At 38.7% G+C, this 22,774-nt stretch overlaps 1 protein-coding gene across 7 annotated transcripts in view; it reads left to right on the top strand.

Moving 5' to 3' along the window:
• Positions 1 to 22,774, top strand: part of Otogl (otogelin-like) — a 151,850-nt gene that overhangs the window by 104,235 nt on the left and 24,841 nt on the right. For 6 of the 7 annotated variants that reach the window (NM_001370989.1, NM_001177567.2, XM_017314041.1 and 3 more), the window contains 10 exons: positions 1,353 to 1,631; positions 4,450 to 4,567; positions 9,344 to 9,423; positions 9,785 to 9,823; positions 13,957 to 14,003; positions 17,482 to 17,659; positions 18,581 to 18,723; positions 18,939 to 18,962; positions 19,053 to 19,145; positions 21,198 to 21,387. In NM_001370989.1, coding sequence (NP_001357918.1) covers positions 1,353 to 1,631; positions 4,450 to 4,567; positions 9,344 to 9,423; positions 9,785 to 9,823; positions 13,957 to 14,003; positions 17,482 to 17,659; positions 18,581 to 18,723; positions 18,939 to 18,962; positions 19,053 to 19,145; positions 21,198 to 21,387 — 1,191 coding nt within the window. The remainder of the gene's footprint in view (positions 1 to 1,352; positions 1,632 to 4,449; positions 4,568 to 9,343; positions 9,424 to 9,784; positions 9,824 to 13,956; positions 14,004 to 17,481; positions 17,660 to 18,580; positions 18,724 to 18,938; positions 18,963 to 19,052; positions 19,146 to 21,197; positions 21,388 to 22,774) is intronic. The other variant, XM_006513929.3, reaches the window with a different exon arrangement.

The following is a 22,774-nucleotide window of genomic DNA, read 5'->3' as shown; positions in this document are numbered from 1 at the left end:
TCCTTCCTTAAACCTGTCTTCACTTCTGGCTTATATCAGCAAATTATATCTCAGGCTTGTATCTGCCTGGCACCTGTTCTTACTGGTGGGTGTGCCCCCTTCTAGCCTGTGATACACAGCTTCTTCTACAAGCACAAGAAATTAGTGGACATGATAATATGTTTTTTGTTTGTTTTTTGTTTTGTTTTGTTTGTTTGTTTGTTTTTGTCCTGGAAAATGAACTCTTTAAGTTCTGGAAATCTGAAGTTTTAATTTATATTAGTTGCAACTGATTTTCTTTTCATGAAAAATTATTCGATTTTATTTGCATCTTTGGCTTCTCAGTCATGATATTTGCAAGTTCTGTTTTGTTTTGTTTTGGTTTGGTTTGTTTTGGTTTGGTTTGGTTTGGTTTGGTTTGGTTTGGTTTGGTTTGGTTTGTTTTGGCTTCCTTTGATTTGGTTTGGTTTGGTTTGGTTTTGGTTGTTTGAGACAGGGTTTCTCTGTGTAGCCCTGGCTGTCCTGGAACTCACTTTGTCGACCAGGCTGGCCTCAAACTCAGAAATCTGCCTGCCTCTGCCTCCTGAGTGCTGGGATTAAAGGCGTGAGCCACCACTGCCCAGCGATATTTGCCAATTTTAAGGACAAAATAAACATCCTTAGTAACATTGCATTTGATAGATTTCTTGATTTTATGATTCATAGTAACTATTGTTCTTAAAAGATGCAAATACTGTCTTTTCCAAGAATGAGTGCAATATTTTAATGGAGTGGTTTATAGCATGAATCTTAGAAATATAAGTCACAATTTCAAAGCAAATTAACAAGTTACAATCATACATATCCAATGCTTTTTAAAGTCTGATTACTCATTAGCCATTTTTGTCATCTTTTGAGAAATATACAGTACTACTGAGTATATAGCATTTTCTCAATGTAGCAAAATCCCTTATGAGAGTCATTTTTTTCCTAAAGATACCATTGATGTAAAGAACAGTTGTTTTCCTGTTTTCCCGTTCTTTTTCTGTCACACAGTTTGATGGTTTATAGGTTTTATATATGAAAGCATAACAGCCCACATATATATATATATGTATTTTTTCCCTTTCTCAAAGGCGCAATAGGTAAATTAAAAACTAGAACTTGCCAAAGATTGGTTTGTCGAGGGTTCGTTGTTGTCCACTGCATTTAAAGTGTTGGTTTTTTTCTCTTTGAAATCGTTAAATTCATGATCAACATGCCTGAGGTTGGCATTAATTTTGCATGGCAAGATTTTTGACTGTTTTCACCCTTATGACTGCATATTATAAGGCCCTTGCCTGTGTTTTGCCTTTCTCTGAGGCCCTGAGTCATTAAGACCTTCTGTTTTACAGCATTGGCTCTTGTTTCCTTGGAATCTGCTGAAAGGCCCAACTACTTTCTCTATGTCCACGACAATGACACTCTTAGCTTGAAGCTGTGGCGGGCAAACTCAGAATTTCATCAGAGAGCAACATTTTTCCACCACCAAGGCCTCTGGATTCCTGGCTACAGTGCATTCGAATTATACAGCAAGAAAGGCTACTTCATCGTTTTTATGGGTTCCAGTGTCAAAGCGTCAAAATACGATGACTCGGAAGAATTCAAGCAGTCAAGTAGCTTTAGCATAGAAGGTGCGCTTCCCGAGTGCTCCAAAGAGGAGCACAGATTCTTAGGCCGTGAAGACTATGTCAGATGCTAACATTAGGTATCCGACTCTCTGTGCAGGCCATGTGAGATGCTAATATTAGGTATCTGAGTCATGTGATCCTAACCTTTTTTCTCCTCAGGCTACTTATCAGCTAAACAGAAGGAATAATGCTGATTTTATCTACTATGTTAAATGCATGGCTATAAATGACTTAGAATAACTCTAATAACTTTATAATTATTTCTCCATATATTACTAATAGTACTTATTGGGTTTTTGCATCAGAATCCAGTTACTCACATCTAATGAAATTGTCTATTATTTGTATCTGCTTTTTTTTTTTTTCATACGAAGAACTTTATATGTATCTGGCTCTTAGACCCAAAGAAAACGTATTTATCTCTGTCTTCTGAATCCAAGAGTGACTAGATTGATTGGCCTCTGGGAAGTTTCTTTAGTTTAGGAGATGCTCAATCTGATTTCTAAGGAAGAGCCTTTGTGGTCTACACTGAGGAGATCTACACATCAGGAAGCAATCCTCTCTTTGTACAGCTGAGGTCCTGCTCTGTTTTCAAAACGAAGCAGCTTGGTTTCTCTCTGAAGTCTCCCAAACACTTCTCCGTTTTCATTGATCCCCTGAAGAAGATCAATACTGCTAATCACTTGCCTTCTCTACTGTGCACGGGCTTCTGAAAAGCTCTTTAATGGGTGGATTTCAGAAAACCCAAATCGCGCTTTAGAAGTATTCTATAGCATAAATCCCTGGGTTCAAAGGTTTTAAGGCTGGCAGGAGTTTTGTATAAATGCAACTGATAGTGCTGATAGTCCTAGCAAGGGGCTCAAAGCAGGGCTCCAGGAGTCCCGATGGTTTCTGCACTGTGTTGTCCAATGAGACAGAAGGGGTCAGGACAAGGAGCTTTTAACATTTTCCTATAGGTGTTGGGAATCCACAGATGCGTAGAACTTATAGTGAGCTAGTGTCCTTACCCCCAGCTCCCCTGCTCAGGATAGCGGGTCAGAGTAGGTAGTGTCTTATCTTTACATACACCAGATGCCCTTCAGCAGAAAGAACAGCACTCTGGGTTCCACTGACATATCTAAGCACAGACTTTTCAGGACACCCTGGCTTAGGGAGGGAGGCCCAGGTTATTCTCAACAGATTTCCTTTGTATTTGCATAGCACATTCCTATGGCATTCTCCAGTGTAAGAAGCCCAAGTGGAGCTCTAAAAGTTGGGCATAGCCAAGGCCATCTGGGGACATTTCTTCTTCCTCTAGGCTCCTGAAGGGGGGAGGGGGGGGAAACATAGTGACATGCTTGTATAACATTCTGTAGAGTGCTGTGATTATTTTAATTGATTTTATGTAAAGTTGATCTTAATAAGCTTCCATTTCCCCTTTAATCTAGATGTCTGCTCTACTTGAGTCAGATCTAGCAATCCCACTCATGGTACTGTGAAGGACGGTCAGTGGCATCAAATGAGATACTGAGCACTCGAGGTTTCATCCACTGGGAGACTCGAGTGGTCTCTTCTGGTCTTAAAGCCAGTCGAAGCAGGGACTCCAGCTGAGCTCTGCATATACAAGCAATCTTTCGGAAACAGCCCATTTCCTTGTCACACTTTAGAATTAAAGTCTTCATGGGAGAAGATTCAAGATATAGGTTTAAATGAGATGTTATGTGTTGAGGTGAATCTCTATCCCAAATATGTCCCAGCAATGAAAACATGACTCAGTTAATATGAATACATGCTGTGCGCTCTGATTGGGCAGATCTACTGCTATATTACTATCTTCTCCATCTATGAGACCCCTTAGAACTTGTAGTTTCTCCAGGCCATGTGCTTCTGCTCTGCTTTTCTTCTTCCTCCTCCTCTGCATCCTCTCCCTCTTCCATTTTCTCATCTCTTCCACCTTCTGCCCCACCTTCCCTTTTATCTGCCCAATCATCAGCTCTCCTTTATTTTGCAAATTAAGGTGATGAGCAGGTTTACCGGAAATCACCTGAGTGCTGACTCATTCTTTGTTTGAAGCCACTTACAGGAGAACTGAATTAAATCAAATATAATTAGCCCCAGGGCTATCCACAACAGTTATGGTCCTATAAATCAGAGCTGTTCCAGAAAGGCTTCTCCATGATGTGGGAAAGAAAATACATTGCCAGCGTTTGCAGGAGAAAAGTCTTTAAGCAAAGGATCTTCTAGAATTACAGACGTTTAGCTTTCAATCACGCTGATTTATACTTTTGCATTCAAGAAATACTTACCATGTCTCCATGTCCGAGACAATGTGCTAGGTTTTGTGGGAAGGAAAAGGATGAAATGTTTTTCATCTCCAGAGTTTTTTTCTCCTGAGATGTGTTTTTATTCTATTTTCCTTATCGATTGGGGGCTGGCAAGGTGCTTGGATATTGTCATGAAGACACATTTCATTTTAGATTACCACTAATGCTTCCCCGCCACAGCTGTGCAAGGATAAAACAGAATAAAATAATGTTGTTAAAAAGGAAATTTCTCAACTCCTATGATGGGAAAACCAGCGAAAGTGTCACTAAACGTAAGAGACAGGAAAGCATTAAAATCTTTGGTGGGTAGCTATGCATTTAATTATTCAACATGAGCAGCAGGTCTTCTGGTCCCCAGGGAATTGTGACACTTTTACCCGGCAGTCTTGCTGGTTATAAAATACTACAGTGAAAGAGGAGCCAAATATCACAGGAGTTCATACTGGAAGTTATTAGTTTTCAAAATATGTGCCTCAATGTGCCCAGTGCATAATCCCAATTTCCTCTTGTCATCTCAGAAATCCAGGCAGTGGTCCCTTACAGGAGGATGTGCGAGTGGAGATACGAACCTTGTGCTACTCCGTGTTTTAAAACATGCAGTGATCCAGAGGCCTTAGCCTGTACATTCCTTCCACCGTAAGTAACAGCAGCCCATAAGCTCACACAATCCAGTAGCAACAAATTCTGTCCCCAGGTGATTTTGTATTGGTTGAAAAGTAGAAAAACAAATCCAAAAATCTGTTTGTTCCACATGCTAACCTATGGGTTGATTGAATTTTGACCTCAAATAGGTATTGGAGATCTATATAGTATGTGAGTAGCTCTGCTTGCAGCTGAATTATATTATGAAAAGAATCGACAAATGCCCAACCTCATGTCACCTACAGATGGGCTGAAGCAGAAAATAACTACAAGTGTACCTATAGAATATGTTGTGTAGTTAGATAGTTCTGTGTGTTATAGAGAAAATAATGGTAGGAGGAAGGAGAGGATGAGAAGGAGGAAGAAATGGAGGATAGAGAGAGAGAGAAAGAGAGACAGAAAGGGAGGGAGGAAGGGAGAGAGAGAAAGGGAGGGAGGGAGGGAGAGGGGGGGGACAGAGAGAGAGAGAGAGTCAGTCTACTAGTAGGGGAAGAGGACACCTGGAAGTTGTGATCTTCTCAGGTATCTGAAGGAAACCAGGCAACTGGCCTTGTGGATCTTTGAAGAAGAAACTTTTGATCTGAGAAATATGCAAAGGTCCTGTGGTAGGAACATATTTGGTATATTTGAAGCTCAACAACGTTGTTTAAATAACATGAAAGTGAATAGACATAAAAGAAGTGGGGGGTGAGACCAGAGAACCATGTGGCTGACAAGTCTGTTGTAAGAACTTGCCCATTTATTGTGAGACAGATAACATTGACATACTTTATGCAAGGAAATAGCAAGATCTATGAGGTTCTCCATGGATGTTTAACTGAAATAGACTGTTGGTGGTGGAACAGGGCAGAATTTGCCAGTTGTGGAACTCGGAAGAGATTTGGCTGATCTGGGAGTCTTCAGAGGTCATGTGATCAGATTCTGAGGATGTTTCAAACTTAGGGTGTGCTGATAGAGTTAGAATGAATGACAGGGGAGAGGACCTGAGCACTCCAGTGTGACCCCGGCCTTGAGGGATTGGAGGCAGATGAACTCTTTCAGAGTATTCCTTGCAAAGTGCAGTTCTTACCCCAAAGTGGCAAGAGATACTTTATTCTCCATCCAAGTATGAGCATCCAAGCCTTCAGAGTATGGATTCCAGTTTCCCCAAATGCCATGTTCCAATGTGGAAAGGGTTTCCAAGATGTTTTTATACTAAAGAATGAAAGAAAGACATAAATAAAGGTCTTTTTCAAATATACTAATAGGAATTTGAGGTTGGCAGATGACAGCAAAGTGGGAAATATTTGCTATGGGCTTTGGATGCATCTGGGATTTTGGGTCAGTGGAAGCTAGTTTGTTCTGTTATACTAGCAACCTCCCCAAAGATGTTATTTGATTTGTAAGATTGTTAGGTCAGATGAGCAGCGGGGAACAATGTTGGGTGTTAACGGAAACCAAAGACAGCCTAAGAGATCTCAGCTCCAGATCTGCAACCTTCCAGGCCCCCTCCTTCTGGCAGTTCTAACCCACCATTTCCCAGCCTTGTGGAAGTTTTAACACATGGGTGGCTTTCTCTGGGAGCTTCAGTTCACAGAGATGAACGCTGGACAATGATCAGAAAGTTCAAATCACTTAACTCCATGGAACGCTGTATTGACCTTTGATGAGATAAGGAAAAGATGTTTACTTCCTAGGATATTAAGCTGAAGACTGAGAATCCTTCGTAGCGTTTGGTACCCTGGATGCGAGGAAGAGGCAGGACGGAAGCAGGAAGTGTAAGAAGCTTTTATAAGCAAAGATTTTGCTGTGAAGGAGGAACTGGAAATGGACTCATAGTGGGAGGGATTATTTTGAAGTCATTTTATAATAAAGACCTAGGCGCTTCTCAGAATGATCATTACTCTCTGGTATCGTGAAATGCCCTTGGTGTGTGAAAAATTGAGAAATGGGCTATCTTAGGAGCGCGCAGTCTTTTTTAAAGGATACAGTCTGTCAACAGCACATTAAGGTGGTATTTCCTAGGGCTGTGGAATGGCTAATAGCATTACTCCCTTATCTAGAGCAGGGCCACTGAAACTCAGAGGTCACTCAGCTCTAGCTAAGCCTCACAACCTGAGGGAAAAGAGTTTGACTCCCTGTGCCCTGTGTACCTAGTGCTGGGAGTGTAAGGGAAGAAGAGAAAATTCTACTTGCTTTCTTTACCTGTGCATGTGTGCATGTGTGCATGCCCGTCTGTGTGTGCGTGTAATTGTTTACTACATTTGGGCTTATTCACAGTCACAAATATGTCTCATCATGACCCTTCTGGTAGCTATAAGGAGGTGAGGTTGCTGCATGATCACATGGTAACAATGATCCCAGGGGAGCTGGGGAGGAAGTAAGCTCTTATTACTTATTATTGATGCTATTACTAATAAGCTTATATTACACTTATTAACAGTATCTGAGGTGACTAACACTGACTCCCCAGTGCCCCTAGTATATTGTCTTTAAGTTCTTATTGTTGTAGGAAGGATTGGTGGTGGTGGTGGTGGTGGGGTCCCTTAAAGATGTTGGAAGAAATTTATATATGCCAAGATCTTTCTTATTTCTGCTCATCCTTTCTTTCTCTCTTATCCTGTATGCTGAAGTATCTAGGCTGACTCTTGATTGTGCCCATGGTCCAAGGGGACTCATGCACTAAGCTGGGCTTCAATGTGACCCTGCACCCCTTCTTTCAAGTGCCCAAATGAACCATCAATCACTCTTGTTGCTGATACCAAGCAACTGTTAGAAAACAAGGTGCTCCATGAAAATGAGTGCTGTTTGTGAGAAAATGTGTCAAGCGGTGTATTGTGGGGCACATATGTAAATTCCTATTATCTGTATTTTATAATAGCTTTTTCACACTGAGGGATTCTATCCTTTGGAAGTTGGGCATAATATTAGCTGCATAGCAAAGCCAACAGGATCTTGTCATGTGTGACTATAAAGTTACAGATAAGGGAGAAAATAATAGCTTTTGGAAAATGGCTCAAGAGAATAGGCATGAATTTTGTCCTTTACAAAGAAACTGAAAAAAATAATTGAGTAACACACACACACACACACACACACACACACACACACACACACACACACACAGACACACTCACACACACATGGATTACTGCATTCAACTGTAATCCACTGTCTGTAGTTTGTCAACTCTCTTATAACTTTAACTTCTCTCTGCTGCCTGATAAAATTTAAAATAGGATTATATAAGTGGTTAAAGGTTTATTACTCAAGTCCATTGTACAAAACAAGCAGCTGATCACGTAGAAACCAACTATTCATATTTTAAAGGAATCATTTGTAAACGTGGTATCTAAGGCTTCGCTAACCATCCCTCATTAAGCCTGTTCAGTAGGGGAAGGCGTTTGCTTCGCCAACACTGCCCTCTGCTGCTGCTGACCTGTAAGTCAAGTTAGTATTTATCCGGAGTAGAAACACTGAGTGTCTCTGTCCAGATAACTAACAGATGAAGCAATAGGAAGTGTTTTGAAAAATCTTAATAATACTATTACAGCCTGCTAGTGTACGTGAGAGACAGATAACCAGCCTCTGCATACAAGGATCCTCATAAATTCTCTGTGGCATGTTAGAATCTAATAACTAGACTTGGCTGCACAGGGAAGATTACATTTTTTCCCCAATAAGGATACATTGGACACTAGCTTCCACAGGATGGCAGGGAAATAGGATCTTAGTCATACTTTGGCTCTCTTCCTGGGGAAGAATAGTAGCCTACACCCTGTCTTCTGGATTGTGTACACAGTTCTCAAGCCAATGGCATCTTGAAACTTCTGAGACTTACTTCTTTCTGTACCTCATATGAGGAATGGGGTTCTTTATTCAAACTACCCTTGCTAGGTCTTGAACCTGGAACTATAAACACATCCGCCTGTATCACTGCAACGAGTTTTGGTACAAACTCTAAAGCTCCCGAGAACTTCTGCCTCCGCCATTATTGCCCCCTGCTTATATGAAAAGAACCTCGTCTATGCACCTCTCCTGCTTTTCCGTTGAGATCTCAAGTCTCTTTTCAGGAAGCTTAGGACTGAATAACAGGCAGGGGAAGCTACTGCTGATCTTGTTTTGTTCTACAGACCTCTTCAGGGCAATAACAATCAAATATCATAGCGATCCACTAGGATGTCAAGTACACAGAAAGTGAAAGTGTGGGCTGAGTAGATGGCTCTATCCTTAAGAGCACTTGCTTCTCACAGAAGACTCGAGTTATGTCCCCATTATTCGCAACAGACATCTCACAACTGCCTGTAACACCATCTCCAGGGAATTTGACACTCTCTTCTGGATTCACACACACACACACACACACACACACACACACACACACACACACACACATTTATAATAAAGAAGTAAAAGTAAATAATACACTATAGCAAAATAACCCAACCAATCAAACAAACAAGCAAAAAACCTGAAACTTCCACAGATTGTTCCTCTATGTTTCTACCCATTTCTAAGAACACGAGTTTAGTGTGTCCCAGACATAAGCATGTGCTTTGGACATTCTGTGTTCAAATTCTACCTCCATAACCTTCCCCATAGTGATCTGTATGAGCCCCTGGTTTGCAGTTTTATAAATTTCATAGCTATCATGCAGTAGTGGCAAACGGAGTTCTCCTATGTGCCTGATGACGAACATGGAGAAAGTTTAGGCATACCAAACCTCAGCTACAAATATTTAATGTAGATCTTTCTATTTACACTTACTTCATTTATGTTTTCCACTAAAAGGGTTGAAGGATGCTTGCCATATTGCCCCAAGAATATGATCCTGGATGAGACGACTCTTAAATGTGTTCACCCAGAAGACTGTAAGTATGGACCTTGCTTAATTTACTGTTAAAAATAAAAAGCATAGATAATTTTTCCCTCAGGCAAATGGTTACAATTAGAAGCCTGAGACAGAGAATAAGAACTCATTTCAATCTCCAGTCCATGGAGCTAAAACAAACAAACAAAAAAACCCAACAACAAAAAAATCAACCAACCAACCAACCAGACAAAATAACTTCCCAATTATTTTCTAAAACATTTATGTCTTGCTTCTCATATCCCTCTTTTATGTTTTCTTTCTTAAAATATTTTCCTAGAAGACAAAGAGCTGTATGTAAATTAGGTGGGTCTTCTTTTATGGAAATATAGATCAATGCAGGCATCTCTATTTATTTGTAGGCATACCACTGTTTCCAACAGAACCAGCATTGCCACCAGGTAAGCTGCAATATCCAGGGATTTGGGCAGTTGCAACAATTTATCCCAGCTGCTAGTACATGGATTATCAAATTGATAAAAATCCCAGAAGTGGCCTTTTTTTTAAGGGCTGTGTGTATTTTCTGTAGTTATTCCACTTCTTTATCCATTTCAGTTAGTGTATGCTACTAAGGTTTCTTCAAAATCCATGGTAACGGAGTTATGAAGTTGGCTTTCAGGATCTCTCTCTCTCTCTCTCTCTCTCTCTCTCTCTCTCTCTCTCTCTCTCTCTCTCTCTCTCCAAGTTTTCTCTGGATCCTAACTATAAAACTTTCTCTAGGAAATTATTTTATAAATCCACTCGTCAAGTCTTGTCAAGCTTAATATAGTGCTCCTGGGGTTGTGATTTACAAAAGTTTAGTTTCAGATACTTAGATTCGGCAAACCTCAGTTTGAATCTTGTGTTTTTTTTTTTTTTTCTTTCCTGGCCCCTGGGTGTGGTGTGAATGTTAGATAGGGTATAGCTTTGATCTTAATATAAGCAACAGTTGTCAAGTATTTTAAAACATAACCTTCCATGAATGTAGCTTTTGGCTAACTATGGATCAAAAATCGTTGGAAAATATTCATATAGGCTAATGACATATAAAATGTTCCTTGTGACATCCCCTAAATACATGATAAATTATTGTTTACATAGTTTTTACATTATACAAGGCATACATCATTTAAGAGATGAGATGATTTAAGATAAGGAAGGAAACATAGGTTATATGCAAAATCACATTATCTGATGTTAGGGACTTGAGCATGCACAGATTACGGTGTGTGTGGTGGGTCTGCAACTGACCACTCAAGAGCACTCAGGGATGATCATATTATAGTGCACTATATTAGAATGATATAGGACCTATATAGAACTGTATAGGAACAATGCACAGGAGGCTATAATGATTATTTTGGAGGTAAAGCCTCAAAAAGTTATCAATAGCCAGGAGGTTTAAGTTAGAAGAAGAAGAAAAAATATGCTGTAGCTTGAAAGATCAGCCCATGCTAAGGTTTGGAAGTAAGAGATAACATGTAGTGTGGAAGTTATTTCATTCAAGAATATGTAAGTTTGAATATTCAGAAATGAGTCAAGAGGTGATCTGAGATAAAAGGTCTGTGCCAAAAGGAATTGGATTTTCTTTTGTGAAGGCAATCACTGAAGGGTTCTAAGTCAGCTGTGATATTTCTCAGACTAGAGATTCATTATAATAATGATCAACATCGCCATCCTTATGAGCTAATGTTTATTGCAAGCTGATTATATGATAGCCACTGGGTAAGCACGCAACATGCACTTAATGCTTGTGGAGATGAGGAATTGATCTATCAGTGTAAATATTTATGTTGAGAAGGGCCAGAAATCTCTTCACTGAACCCATGGATGAATAAGTCTGTGAAGTAAGACTGCATATTCTGTCATCAAGGAAACAGACTGATATTTCTTAATATCAGCATTTACTTTGACATTACAAATCAATACTCAACATATAGCACAAATGTCTAACCTACTTAACCACAACAATTCACATGTAGAATATATGTTTTATATTTCATAAATGAGAACAGAAATAAAGCAATATCTATCTCTGTCTATCTATCTATCTATCTATCTATCTATCTATCTATCTATCTATCTATCTATCCATCCATCTATGGTTTCCATTAAGTAATAAATCCTATCAAACTTAAAGAATGTTAAGATTAACATGAAAATCAACTGTCTTTCTCTACACAAGCAATGCAATATCTGAAAAGAAATGAAGAATTAACATTAACAGTCACATAAAAAATTAATGCAGTTCATGCATTTAATCCTAGCACCCAGGAGCAGGCAGAACTCTGTAAATCCAAGGCCAAACTGGTTTACATAGTGAACTCCAGGCCTACCAGGGATACATAGTTAAACAAGGGCTAAAACAACATTAATGAACAACATAAAATACTTAAAAATACATTTAACAAAATAGCCATGGGCTGAAATATGGTTACAATGAAATCTGCAAAACGTTACTAGTGGAGTTAGGTAGAAGAACACAAATAGAGAGACATCACATTCACAGAGCAGAAGCATTAAGGTGGCTGCAATAGCAACATTCTTAAAATCTGTCTATTTGACAAAGAAATTCACAAAGTGACTCTATAGAATAAAATATTCTATTCTGGTATAGCCAAAATTATTGAAAAAAAAAAAAAGAAAATGTGGAGAGCCACCTATCTCAATCTGAAATGTCCTATGATTGGCAGGAGAAGAATGCTGGTGACTCTGTGATGATTCTGGGTACTACTGTGTCTTTTGCTATGAAGATCACAAAAACCTCCTAGTCGCTAGACTCACTTGTGCTTTTGTGCTATGACAGGATGATAACTTTACATTATTTTACTTGGAAAATGACACTTAAGACTCTACTAAACCTTATTCTCTCCAGGAGGAAACATCTAGATGTATAACATGAACATTGTTCATGCGATCAGTGAGTGAGATTTTTGACAGTTATTTTAACTGTTCTTCAAGTTAGAGATTATAAAATAGAACACAGATCAGGATTAGTTTCAGAATTGACTAAAATTGTATAGAAGTTATCTTGTAGATTATGGTAGACTAAAATAGCTCTTCAAAAAAAAAGTGTATGTCTTCAGCTTCCTGTTGGTCTCTGAGTGATGTTTCAAGTCAAAAGGACTTTGCTGATATAAAGTTGTTGATTGACTTGTACCTTGAACTTGGAGTCTTGACCTGATTCATCCATGTAGGTTTAATATAGTCATGAAGTTTTGATAAGCATAAGGGCACCTTAGTTAGCTTTTATTGCTGTGAAGAGATACCATGTCCAAGGCCAATCTTAAAACAGACAACCTTTAATTGAGGCTGGCATACAGTTTCAGAGGTTCAGTCCATTATCATCATGGTGGGAACTATAGTAGTGTTCAGGCAGACATGGTGCTGGAGAAGGAGATGAGAGTTCTATGCCTTGATCCAATGGCAGGCAGAAGGAGACTATCACTTCCACACGGTGTAGCTTGAGCATAGGAGCTCAATGCCTAACCCCAGAATGACACACTTCGTCCAACAAGGACACACCTATTCCAACAAGGACACACCTCCTAATAATGTCACTCTCTGTGGGCTAAGCATATTTAAACTGCAAGGGAAAAGGGTCAGTGCTGACATGAAGAAAATAATGTGACAGCTGAAAAGAGAGAGAGAGGCGGGGGTGGCATTTATGTGACTGTTTTAATGGAGGGAGGAGCATGAGCCAAGGAATTCAGGCAATCCGCAGAAGCTGGAAGAGCCAAGGAAACACTCTTCGCTAGGGCTTACAGAACACAGCTGCACCATTGCGCTGATTTTAGTATTCTGGTTTCTCGAGCTGCGATATAATAAACGGGTGGTGTTTTAAGCTACTGAAATTTGTGATCATTTGTAACTGCCACGGGAAACTCTTACAGTAAAAGACAAAATGCAGTTCTAGCTAGGGAAGATTCTAGTAAACTTCCTTTGGCTCTTCTGTAGTTCTTCTGAGTGACTATTGCAGAAGTTCTTGTAGTACTGATAGAGAACAGCGGAAAGTGCCTTGTAGATAAGCCTCACTAACAAGGCCTTCCCCCTTCTGTGTGTTGCTTCTCCATACCTCAAACTGGCTCGCCACATGGTCCAAAGCATTGTCTATTCTCTGCCTGAGCCCAGGCTGGAGACTGACAAGGGAAAGTGCCAGATTCTCAATTTAAAGTTGAAGCCCGGTGCAGTTTGTTATTCCTGAGGGGCAGTTGGTGATTCCCTTGATATTTTTTATGTGTTTAGACAATTATGCTACATCATTTAATCAATGAAGCTGTTTATAGAAGCGTCCTCGAATGCTAGTGTTCTAGAATCACAAATCCAGATTTAGAATCTTCTCATATTACTTACCTGGTGTGTCAATGGCTTAATTTCAGCTTCTGTAAAATTACAAAGCTATTTTATTATTTTATCTGCTTCCTTGAGACTTGGGAAGAACAAAGGGAATAATCTATGTAAAATTTCTTAGCTTCCTTTTAGTCACACATAGTATCCGTTCACGGTGGCCCCCATCCCACTAACAAGGATGTATTTTCATTTCTTATGAATGCAGACATTACCCCATCAGACATGACACCGACCCCAGGTTTGGAATGCGAGGTATGGCTGTGTGTCTTTCATCTGTTCATTGTTTCTTATAGCACTTCCAGACGTCCAAGTATTTCCACTATATGAACACTAACTTCCTCTGGTACAGCGTCCAGGTATTTTCTAAAAAAGAAGTAGAATATACATTATACTTTTGTAACTGTGATTTCAGTGCACGTGTGTGCGTGCGTGCGTGCGTGTGTGTGTGTGTGTGTGTGTGTGTGTGTGTGTGTGTGTGTTTAGCTGTGCATGCATGCCTGCATGCATATGCCATGGCCCAGCTCCAGGACTACAAGTGTCTTCCTCCTTGCCGAGCTATTTGGCATTAATTCTAGGGTCTGAGCTCACATTTTTCTTTATTTCCTTTTTTTCTTTTTAAAGATTTATTTATTATATGTAAGTACACTGCAGCTGTCTTCAGACACCCCAGAAGAGAGCATCAGACCTCATTACAGATGGTTTTGAGCCACCATATGGTTGCTGGGATTTGAACTCAGGACCTTTGGGAGAGCAGTCAGTGCTTCTAACTGCTGAGCCATCTCTCCAGTCCTTAGCTCATGTTTTATGCTTGAAAAGCAAACACTTTCCTGATTGATACATTTCTATAGTCCCCTTATCTCAGCCGATTCTTACTAGTTAATTTCTGGTTGAAATAAGAAAAACAAAGAAACAGGTATGTAAAAACTTAAGAATAATTTTTTTGATAAAAATTGTCCTATTTCAGTTTGTTTGCTTTTGCTTATTATTATTATTACCATTGAAGATGCCTATTTGTTTTCTAAAGAGGAAAAGAGTGGCTGGGCATGGTGGCGCACGCCTTTAATCCCAGCACTCAGGAGGCAGAGGCAGGTGGATTTCTGAGTTCAAGGCCAGCCTGGTCTACAAAGTGAGTTCCAGGACAGCCAGGGCTATACAGAGAAACCCTGTCACGAAAAACCAAAAAATAAAAAAAATAAAAAAATAAAGTGGAAAAGAAAGGATATGGATTTGAGTGGGAGGAAAAGTGGAAATGATCACAGAGGAGTTGGGGGAGAAGAAACTATACAGTAGAATACATTGCATGAAAAAATATTTCCAATAAAAAAATAGAAAAATAAAATTATCTTGTGGATCTTCTCCATAAACCAATGACTCATAAAAATATTTGTTGTGTAGATACTATATGTGAGTCTCTTGCAAAATACGGATATACCATCACCAAAAAAGGTGAAACTATTGACCTGTAGAACTACTATTTCTCAGGTGAGGTGAGAAGGCAGTGCCTTACTTCTCAGATGCTCCACATTCCCGTTAGTTACTTATTCAAACTGTGCCTGTCAAGCACCACATGGGGCCAGGCATAGTGTTCAGGTGCCATCCACAGAAACTACAAGATCCTGAGGTTAAACCGTGTCTAGCATAATGATAGAGCTAAGGCATGACTAGGTGAGCAGTGAGCAAGAAAAGAACAAAGAGGAAGTAAAGCTATTATTAGGTAAGACGATTCTTATAAAGTCTGTGGTTTTCTTCAAGTGACATAGGAAGGCACTGTAGGTTTGTAAGCATAAAAAAAAGTCATATCTCCCAAATTGTTTCAGAATCAGTTTGGTGATGTCTTATCTGTGGGGCATAAAGGACTGTAAAAGGCAACAGAACCAGCTAGTATCCTAGGCACAAGCAGATGGTGGCCTAGACAGGGAGTGGTGATGGAGATGTTGGCAAATGATGGAACACTGGATCTCTGTAAAAGGCAGAGGATGGAGCTGGAGGGCATCATCCTGAGTGAGGTAACCCAATCACAAAAGAACTCACACAATATGTACTCACTGATAAGTGGATATTAAATCAGAAACTTAGAATATCCAAGATATAAGATACAATTTGCTAAAAGCATGAAACTCAAGAAGAACGAAGACCAAAGTGTGGACACTTTGCCCCTTTTTTAGAATTGGGAACAAAACACCCATGGAAGGAGTAACAGCGACAAAGTTTGGAGCTGAGACGAAAGGGTGGACCATCTAGAGACTGCCATATCCGGGGATCCATCCCATAATTAGCTTCCAAACGCTGACATCATTGCATACACTAGCAAGATTTTGCTGAAAGGACCCAGATATAGCTGTCTCTTGTGAGACTATGCCGGGGCCTAGCAAACACAGAAGTGGATGATCACAGTCAGCTATTGGATGGATCACAGGGCCCCCAATGGAGGAGCTAGAGAAAGTAACCAAGGAGCTAAAGGGATCTACAATCCTATAGTTGGAACAACAATATGAACTAACCAGTACCCCGGAGCTCTGGACTCTAGCTGCATATGAATCAGAAGATGGCCTAGTCGGCCATCAGTGGAAAGAGAGGCCCATTGGTCTTGCAAACTTTATATGCCTCAGAACAGGGGAATGCCAGGGCCAAGAAGTGGGAGTGGGTGGGTGGGGGAGTGGGTGGAGGAGCGTGTGGGGGACTTTTGGGATAGCATTGGAAATGTAAATGAAATAAATACCCAATTAAAAAAAAGAAAGGCAGAGGTTTCACACTTTGGGAAGAATTAGACGTGAGATGTGAATAATAGAATCATCAAGAGTTTTAAGACTTTTGCATTGAACAACTGAAGGGATGGAGTTAATGGAGGAGTGTGATCAAAGGGAAGATCTGAGGCCATTGCAAGTATAAATTCCGCCAACTCAGAGGTTCCCAAAGTCAGCCCGGTGACATATGTCTGCAATCATAGCATGTGGGATACAGAGGCAAGAGGATCAAGTGCTAAAGGCCAGCCTCACCTGTCTATATCCTGAGTTCAAGGGATGCCTGGGTTACTTTCAAGCCTTCATCAAAAAATAAAAATTAAAATTAAAAAAAGAAAAAAGAAAAGAAAGAAATAATAAAAATTATGATCCTTCATAGATATCAAACAACTGTGGAGATATATACAGTGTATACATACAGTGTGTCTGTACCTCTGTGTGAGTGTGAGTGTGTATGTGTGTGTTTGTGTGTGTGTGTGTGTGTGTGGTGTGTGTGTGTGGTGTGTGTGTGTGTGTGGTGTGTGTGTGTGTGTGGTGTGTGTGTGTGTGTGTGTGTGTGTGTGTGTGTGTGGTGTGTGTGTGTGTGTGTATGTGTGTGAGTGTGTGTTTGTGTGTGTGTGTGTGTGTGTGATGTATGGAAGTCAGAAGACAGCTTAAGGGAGTCAATTTTCTCCTGTGATGTTGAACTCAAGGCCATCAGGTAGCAATGGACATTTATTTGTTGAAATTTGCTTATAAAATGATATAGAAATTTTCTAAGAAAAGACTGCTGTTTAAAAGATCTCAGCAATTTTAAAGCAAATCCTAGGTATACATTGATTATTGTAGAGATGCTTCAACAAAAGTTGGAGCACATTTTTAATTACCTTTGAAAAGGTTTTTGTTTATGAAACGTATACTGATGAGAACATCGTGATTGCAAAAATTAAAGGTCAAAGGAAAACATTTTGGATCTTGGAACGTAACTAATTTTGCCCCTTTATTGACAGCCTCAACAATTTGATCCTGTTTATAACTGTAGCCAATATATCTGCCTTAACATGGAGTGGACCTTCTACAACTGGTCTCTGAATTGCCCGAAGGACTTGGAAATGCCCGACTGTGGGTTCCGAGGCTGGCCTGTTCAAGTGAATACTGATATATGCTGTCCGGAGTGGGAATGCCCCTGTAAGTTTGCCTTTCTCATATGCTGAACAATGACTGAATCAGACAAGAGTGCTGAGGGTTTTGTTTTGTTTGAGCTTATGTTACCAGAGCAAGCTATTGCCTTTGACATTTCTTCACCTGATCTGTGATTTAGTTCTTACTATATGACTTTTTTGAGTGGCTTTTGCCAAACCCAAACCTAAGGTGTGTGTGTGTGTGTGTGTTTGTGTGTGTGTGTGTGTGTGTCTTGTGTGTGTACATTTTTCCTCATGCCCAAAGTATAATTTAATGAGGCATTCTTTAATATATTTTCTAATTTAGAATTGAGAGCCTTGTAAAGATTCAAAATCTTGAAATCATATTGACAGAACCTTGTATGAATAGAATAAATAGATCTTGTGACTGGCTGGGAATATGCTTCCTGCCTATAACCGGTATTAGCATCTCATGGAGGACTTGATACAACAGAGTGCTAGATCCTATCTCCATACTTTCTGGCTCTCAGAGTAGGTCTGGGTAATTCATATTTTAAAAAATGTATTTTTAAAGTAATTTTACACACATCTATATAATATTCCTTAATTAAAAGCCCCTCTCATCATCCTCTTTTATCTTCTTCTCCACACAGAGCTGTAGGTTACAGGCAAGAGGAAGTCATATTTCTTAGTAATGTGGCCACTTGTACATTATCCCCACCCAAGGAAATAATCCCTATGGATGCTTACACAGCAAACCCCGATTAAAAGCAACAGAGCACATACACACTTGTGCACAGATGCGTGCACATAGCACACACACACACAAACAATACAATAAACCATCAAAAATGTTACATAAGAGTAAGAGAGGAGCTGGGAAGAAGGTACAGTTTGAAGAGAAAAAAATAGTTTAAAAATTTAAAGAATAATTTAACAGCCCCTCCTGTGCACTGTTTTGTTTTAGGTCGGTGCTCCATGTTGTCAGAGTTGAGCATCATTACATTTGATGGGAACAGTGCAGCACTATCTAGTATGGCTTCTTACATCTTAGTAAGAGTCCCCGGGGAAATTGTAGTTGTTCACATTGACAAATGTTCCATGAATCAGGTAGGTTGTAATCCATCTAATTGTCACTTCTTCCTAAATCTGTAGCTCATGTACATTGTGACATCTGGGATTCCGAGTATTGTTCTCTGAATATTGAAACCAAGGAGTTTTTCATGTAAAAGTATGATAATAAATTTATAATATAACTCTGTTGGTTTTGAAGGACAATTAATGTATTTACTTTAAATTTTTTTCTTTATACTTTCTTCCCTCAGAATGGACATGCCCTTAAAAAACCAGTGAGTATTTGCAAATAATTTAGTAAGTTAATTTTGCTTATCACTACAATTCTTTAGCATCATAAAGATTTTATTTGTTTCTAAATGAAGGCTTCTTTTGGACGAATCTCAGGACTTTGTTTTAAGAAGCTAAATGTGACAACATCTATACATAAAATACTTATCAACAGAGTGGTAAGAAAGGTAAGAAAATACATAAAAATCTCACATAGAATTAAAGTAGGAAATCATTTCCACAGAGTAAGGGATTCCATGTATTCATGTATATTTATTGTTCATATGGATAAATTCTCTTTTCATGAAAAATTGGAAGATATGTTTCATAGTTTGATATTTTTCCCTACATTTATATGATGTAATTTCTAATATTTATCCTCCACGAGACTAAAGGAGGGCCATGTTAAATCTGCCAATACTCTCAGATGGCGTGTGAGTCACCAAGTCTCTTCTTCTAGAGTTCATGTTTCAAGTCAGATGAAGAGAAAGGACGTAAAGGGGATGGACACACTGCAGGAACCAGTAGTAGCAAAGAACCTGCCATGGAAGAACACAGGAGAAGGGCAGGCTAACTGGCTGGTTTGGAAATATTGACACCCCTACTAAAGCAGAAAGATCATACTTACATTTATTGCAATAACCAAAATGTGTGCAACAACACTGTAAAATGCTCAAAAGGAATTGAGTGGCTTTATAGGAAGAGTTCTAATCCAAAGGAATCTGTTTAACCCTGTGAAGTTGAGTTGTTGGTCACATATATCATTCAGATCTGAATGAGTCATTCAAAAGAATAAGAGAAAATGTATATAGTTTTTGCTTCACAAGAACCGCATATTAGCTTGCTTTCTAGACACAATTACTCAATCACCACAGTTTCATAGATTCTGGGATGTACTTAGTATTAATGTAAAATAAGATAGGGTTTAACTAAGTAAAACCTAAAATATGCAAATATGGTAATTTTTACATGATGGAATTTGCATAGTTTAATTTTGATTGAAATTGATAGAATATATAATAAATAACTTCAAATATAGTCAGTGGTATTATTACAAGCATTTGAATGGAAATGATGACTTTTTTGCCCCATTTGAGCTTATTCGTGGCCAATTGCTGGTCATTTGCTCAACAAATAACCAGTTATAAAAATATCCAAGGAGCTAAAGAGATCTGCAACCCTGTAGGTGCAACAACATTATGAACTAACCAGTACCCAGGAGCTCTTGACTCTAGCTGCATATGTATCAAAAGATGGCCTAGTCGGCCATCACTGCAAAGAGAGGCCCATTGGACACACAAACTTTATATGCCCCAATACAGGGGAATGCCAGGGCCAAAAAATGGGAATGGGTGGGTAGGGAAATGGGGGGGGGGAGGGTATGGGGGACTTTTGGAATAGCATTCTAAATGTAATTGAGGAAAATACATAATAATAAAAAATATTTTAAAAAATTATTCTTAGAGGGGATAAAGGAGTTATAACACTGATTCTGATCTCAATTAACATCCAGTTATGTAGGTTGTGTATGCATGTCTAGTGGTTGTAAAGTAGGAGCTACAGGGATACAATTATGAGTAGTACACAGAGAAAGGCAGAAGGGAAATGACACAGAGAGGGCCAAACAGGCTTGTGTGGAGAACGTGACTCCTGAAGTCTTAAAGAGTGGGAGTAGAAGAGGCCACAGGAGCAGAATAAAAAGATACTGCTGTTACAATGAGTGATACAGCTCATATTACTATAATAACCTCAAGCCACTGTTTTTAAAAGTATCTCCTTGGCCTGCCTACATTAATATTATCAAGTACACATGCTGAAGATTAAGTCCAGGATATATACAAAACCAAGGAAGTAGAATCACTGATATTCTCAATCTTTAAGTTTGATAGATGACTCTCTTGGACATCTTTAATCTACTTTTCCATCTTGATTTCAAAGAAAAGGAATCTCTAGCTTAAATTAGTATATAATTGAATCAGCATATAACTGAAGGGATCAGAGGAAAGCAAACCTATGAAATGAAATTACTTTCCAATAAAAATAAAATACAAACAGATAATACTGACTATATCAAGCAGAGTAAAGGGTCAACTACAGACACTGGAAGCTATCAGAAAGTACGGGATGACAGAGAAGTAAAATTTTACATACTAAAATACCTGACATTATATAAAAGCCTGATTTTAACTTCTGTAATTTTAAGAAATATTCTCCTAAGGGCTATACATATGTTATTCTAGGTAGACGTGGATTCTATTGTTGTGCCTTTGCCCTTTTCAAGTCATGAGCTGTTCATAGAAGATTCTGGAACAATGTATGTGATTACTACTCCTGCTGGCTTAATCATAAAGTGGGCTCACCTTACAGGAATCATAGACATTCACTTCGGCCCCCAGTTTAACTTGTCATCTTACACAGAAGGGCTTTGTGGTGAGCACTAATTTTGAAATTTCTCATTTTTTAAATGCCTTCTCCTTCTTACACTATATAGTTTTGGACCCAAATAGACCACTTCCCAGGCTAAGATGTGATTTTCATTTTTAATTCTACATGTGAGTACTTTAGAAAGCAAGGACTTTCAACAAAGGCTAATGAAATGAGAAATAGTATTTCAAGTTAGATATTCTATTTAAATGTACATTTGTTGTGGATCTTACTATGCTATGTACTTGTATTAATTCATGTTTACTGAAAGTTCATAAATTGTTAGCTATATTTTAATTCACTTAGTTATAACTTGAATTAAATAATTGGTCCCAGGGTTATCTTTTCTTTTTTCTTTTCTCTTCTTTTCTTTCCTTTCCTTTCCTTTTCTTTTCTTTTCTCTTCTTTTCTTTCCTTTTTTTGTTTTGTTTTTTTGTTTTTTTGTTTTTTGTTTTTTGTTTTTTGTTTTTTGTTTTTTGTTTTTTTCAAGACAGGGTTACTCTATATAGCCCTGGCTGTCCTGGAACTCACTTTGTATACCAGGCTGGCTTTGAACTCAGAAATCTGCCTGCCTCTGCCTCCCAAGTGCTGGGATTAAAGGCGTGTGCCACCACCGCCTGGCAAAGGTTATCTTAATTCATGTGATAAAAATAAGATACACAAAGGCTAGAGGCGTTTTATATATTTGTTTATTTCTTGCATTTTTATGTCTGAAATCTTGATAAAACATATGCCAACTTGGAATAGTTCACTAAATATTGATGCCAGTTTTATTATGAATTGTAAAGTTCATGTTTGCCATTATCCAGAGGCTTGCTATTGTAACATTTAACACTCACATAAGGAATTTTAAGTCAAACTAGACATATCTGCAGACATATAGCCATAATTTGAAAATAGGTCTGTTGTCTCTTTGAAAATTCAACATAATGACCCTTCATAGTAATGCAATATAAATACATTACATTTTTTGAGCTTCATACACATTATTTTGCTAAGTATGACTTACATTTTCCTTGACTCTTGAGAATATGTTAAATGCAGCACAAACTTCTATGGTGACATAATGTTATCATTCTAGAAACAGTTATTATTGAGTATTATAAACAACTAAATAGTTATTGAGTAATAAAGTCAACTTTGAGAATTTATAATTATTTGTAAATTCACCTCTTATATGAGGATTGGTTTCTATTTGATTTTCATATTTTGTTCTTGTGAAGCTAGGCATTTGGCTAACTAGATTCTAAGTAATCAGTATAGGGAAGAGACTAGGGTTACCTTTGTGTTAGTCATAGACAAGTTTCTAATTTCATTGACTCTGCAGTGGGAGAGATCTGTCACTTACACGGCTGTCTGTGTTTTGTCAGGACTGCTAGTCTGAGTGCCAGCT

The sequence above is a fragment of the Mus musculus genome, chromosome 10, assembly GCF_000001635.26.
Source record: "Mus musculus strain C57BL/6J chromosome 10, GRCm38.p6 C57BL/6J".
Taxonomy (NCBI): Eukaryota; Metazoa; Chordata; class Mammalia; order Rodentia; family Muridae; genus Mus; species Mus musculus.
Note: the sequence above shows the minus strand (reverse complement) of the source record. Positions and strands in the feature narration are given on the sequence as shown.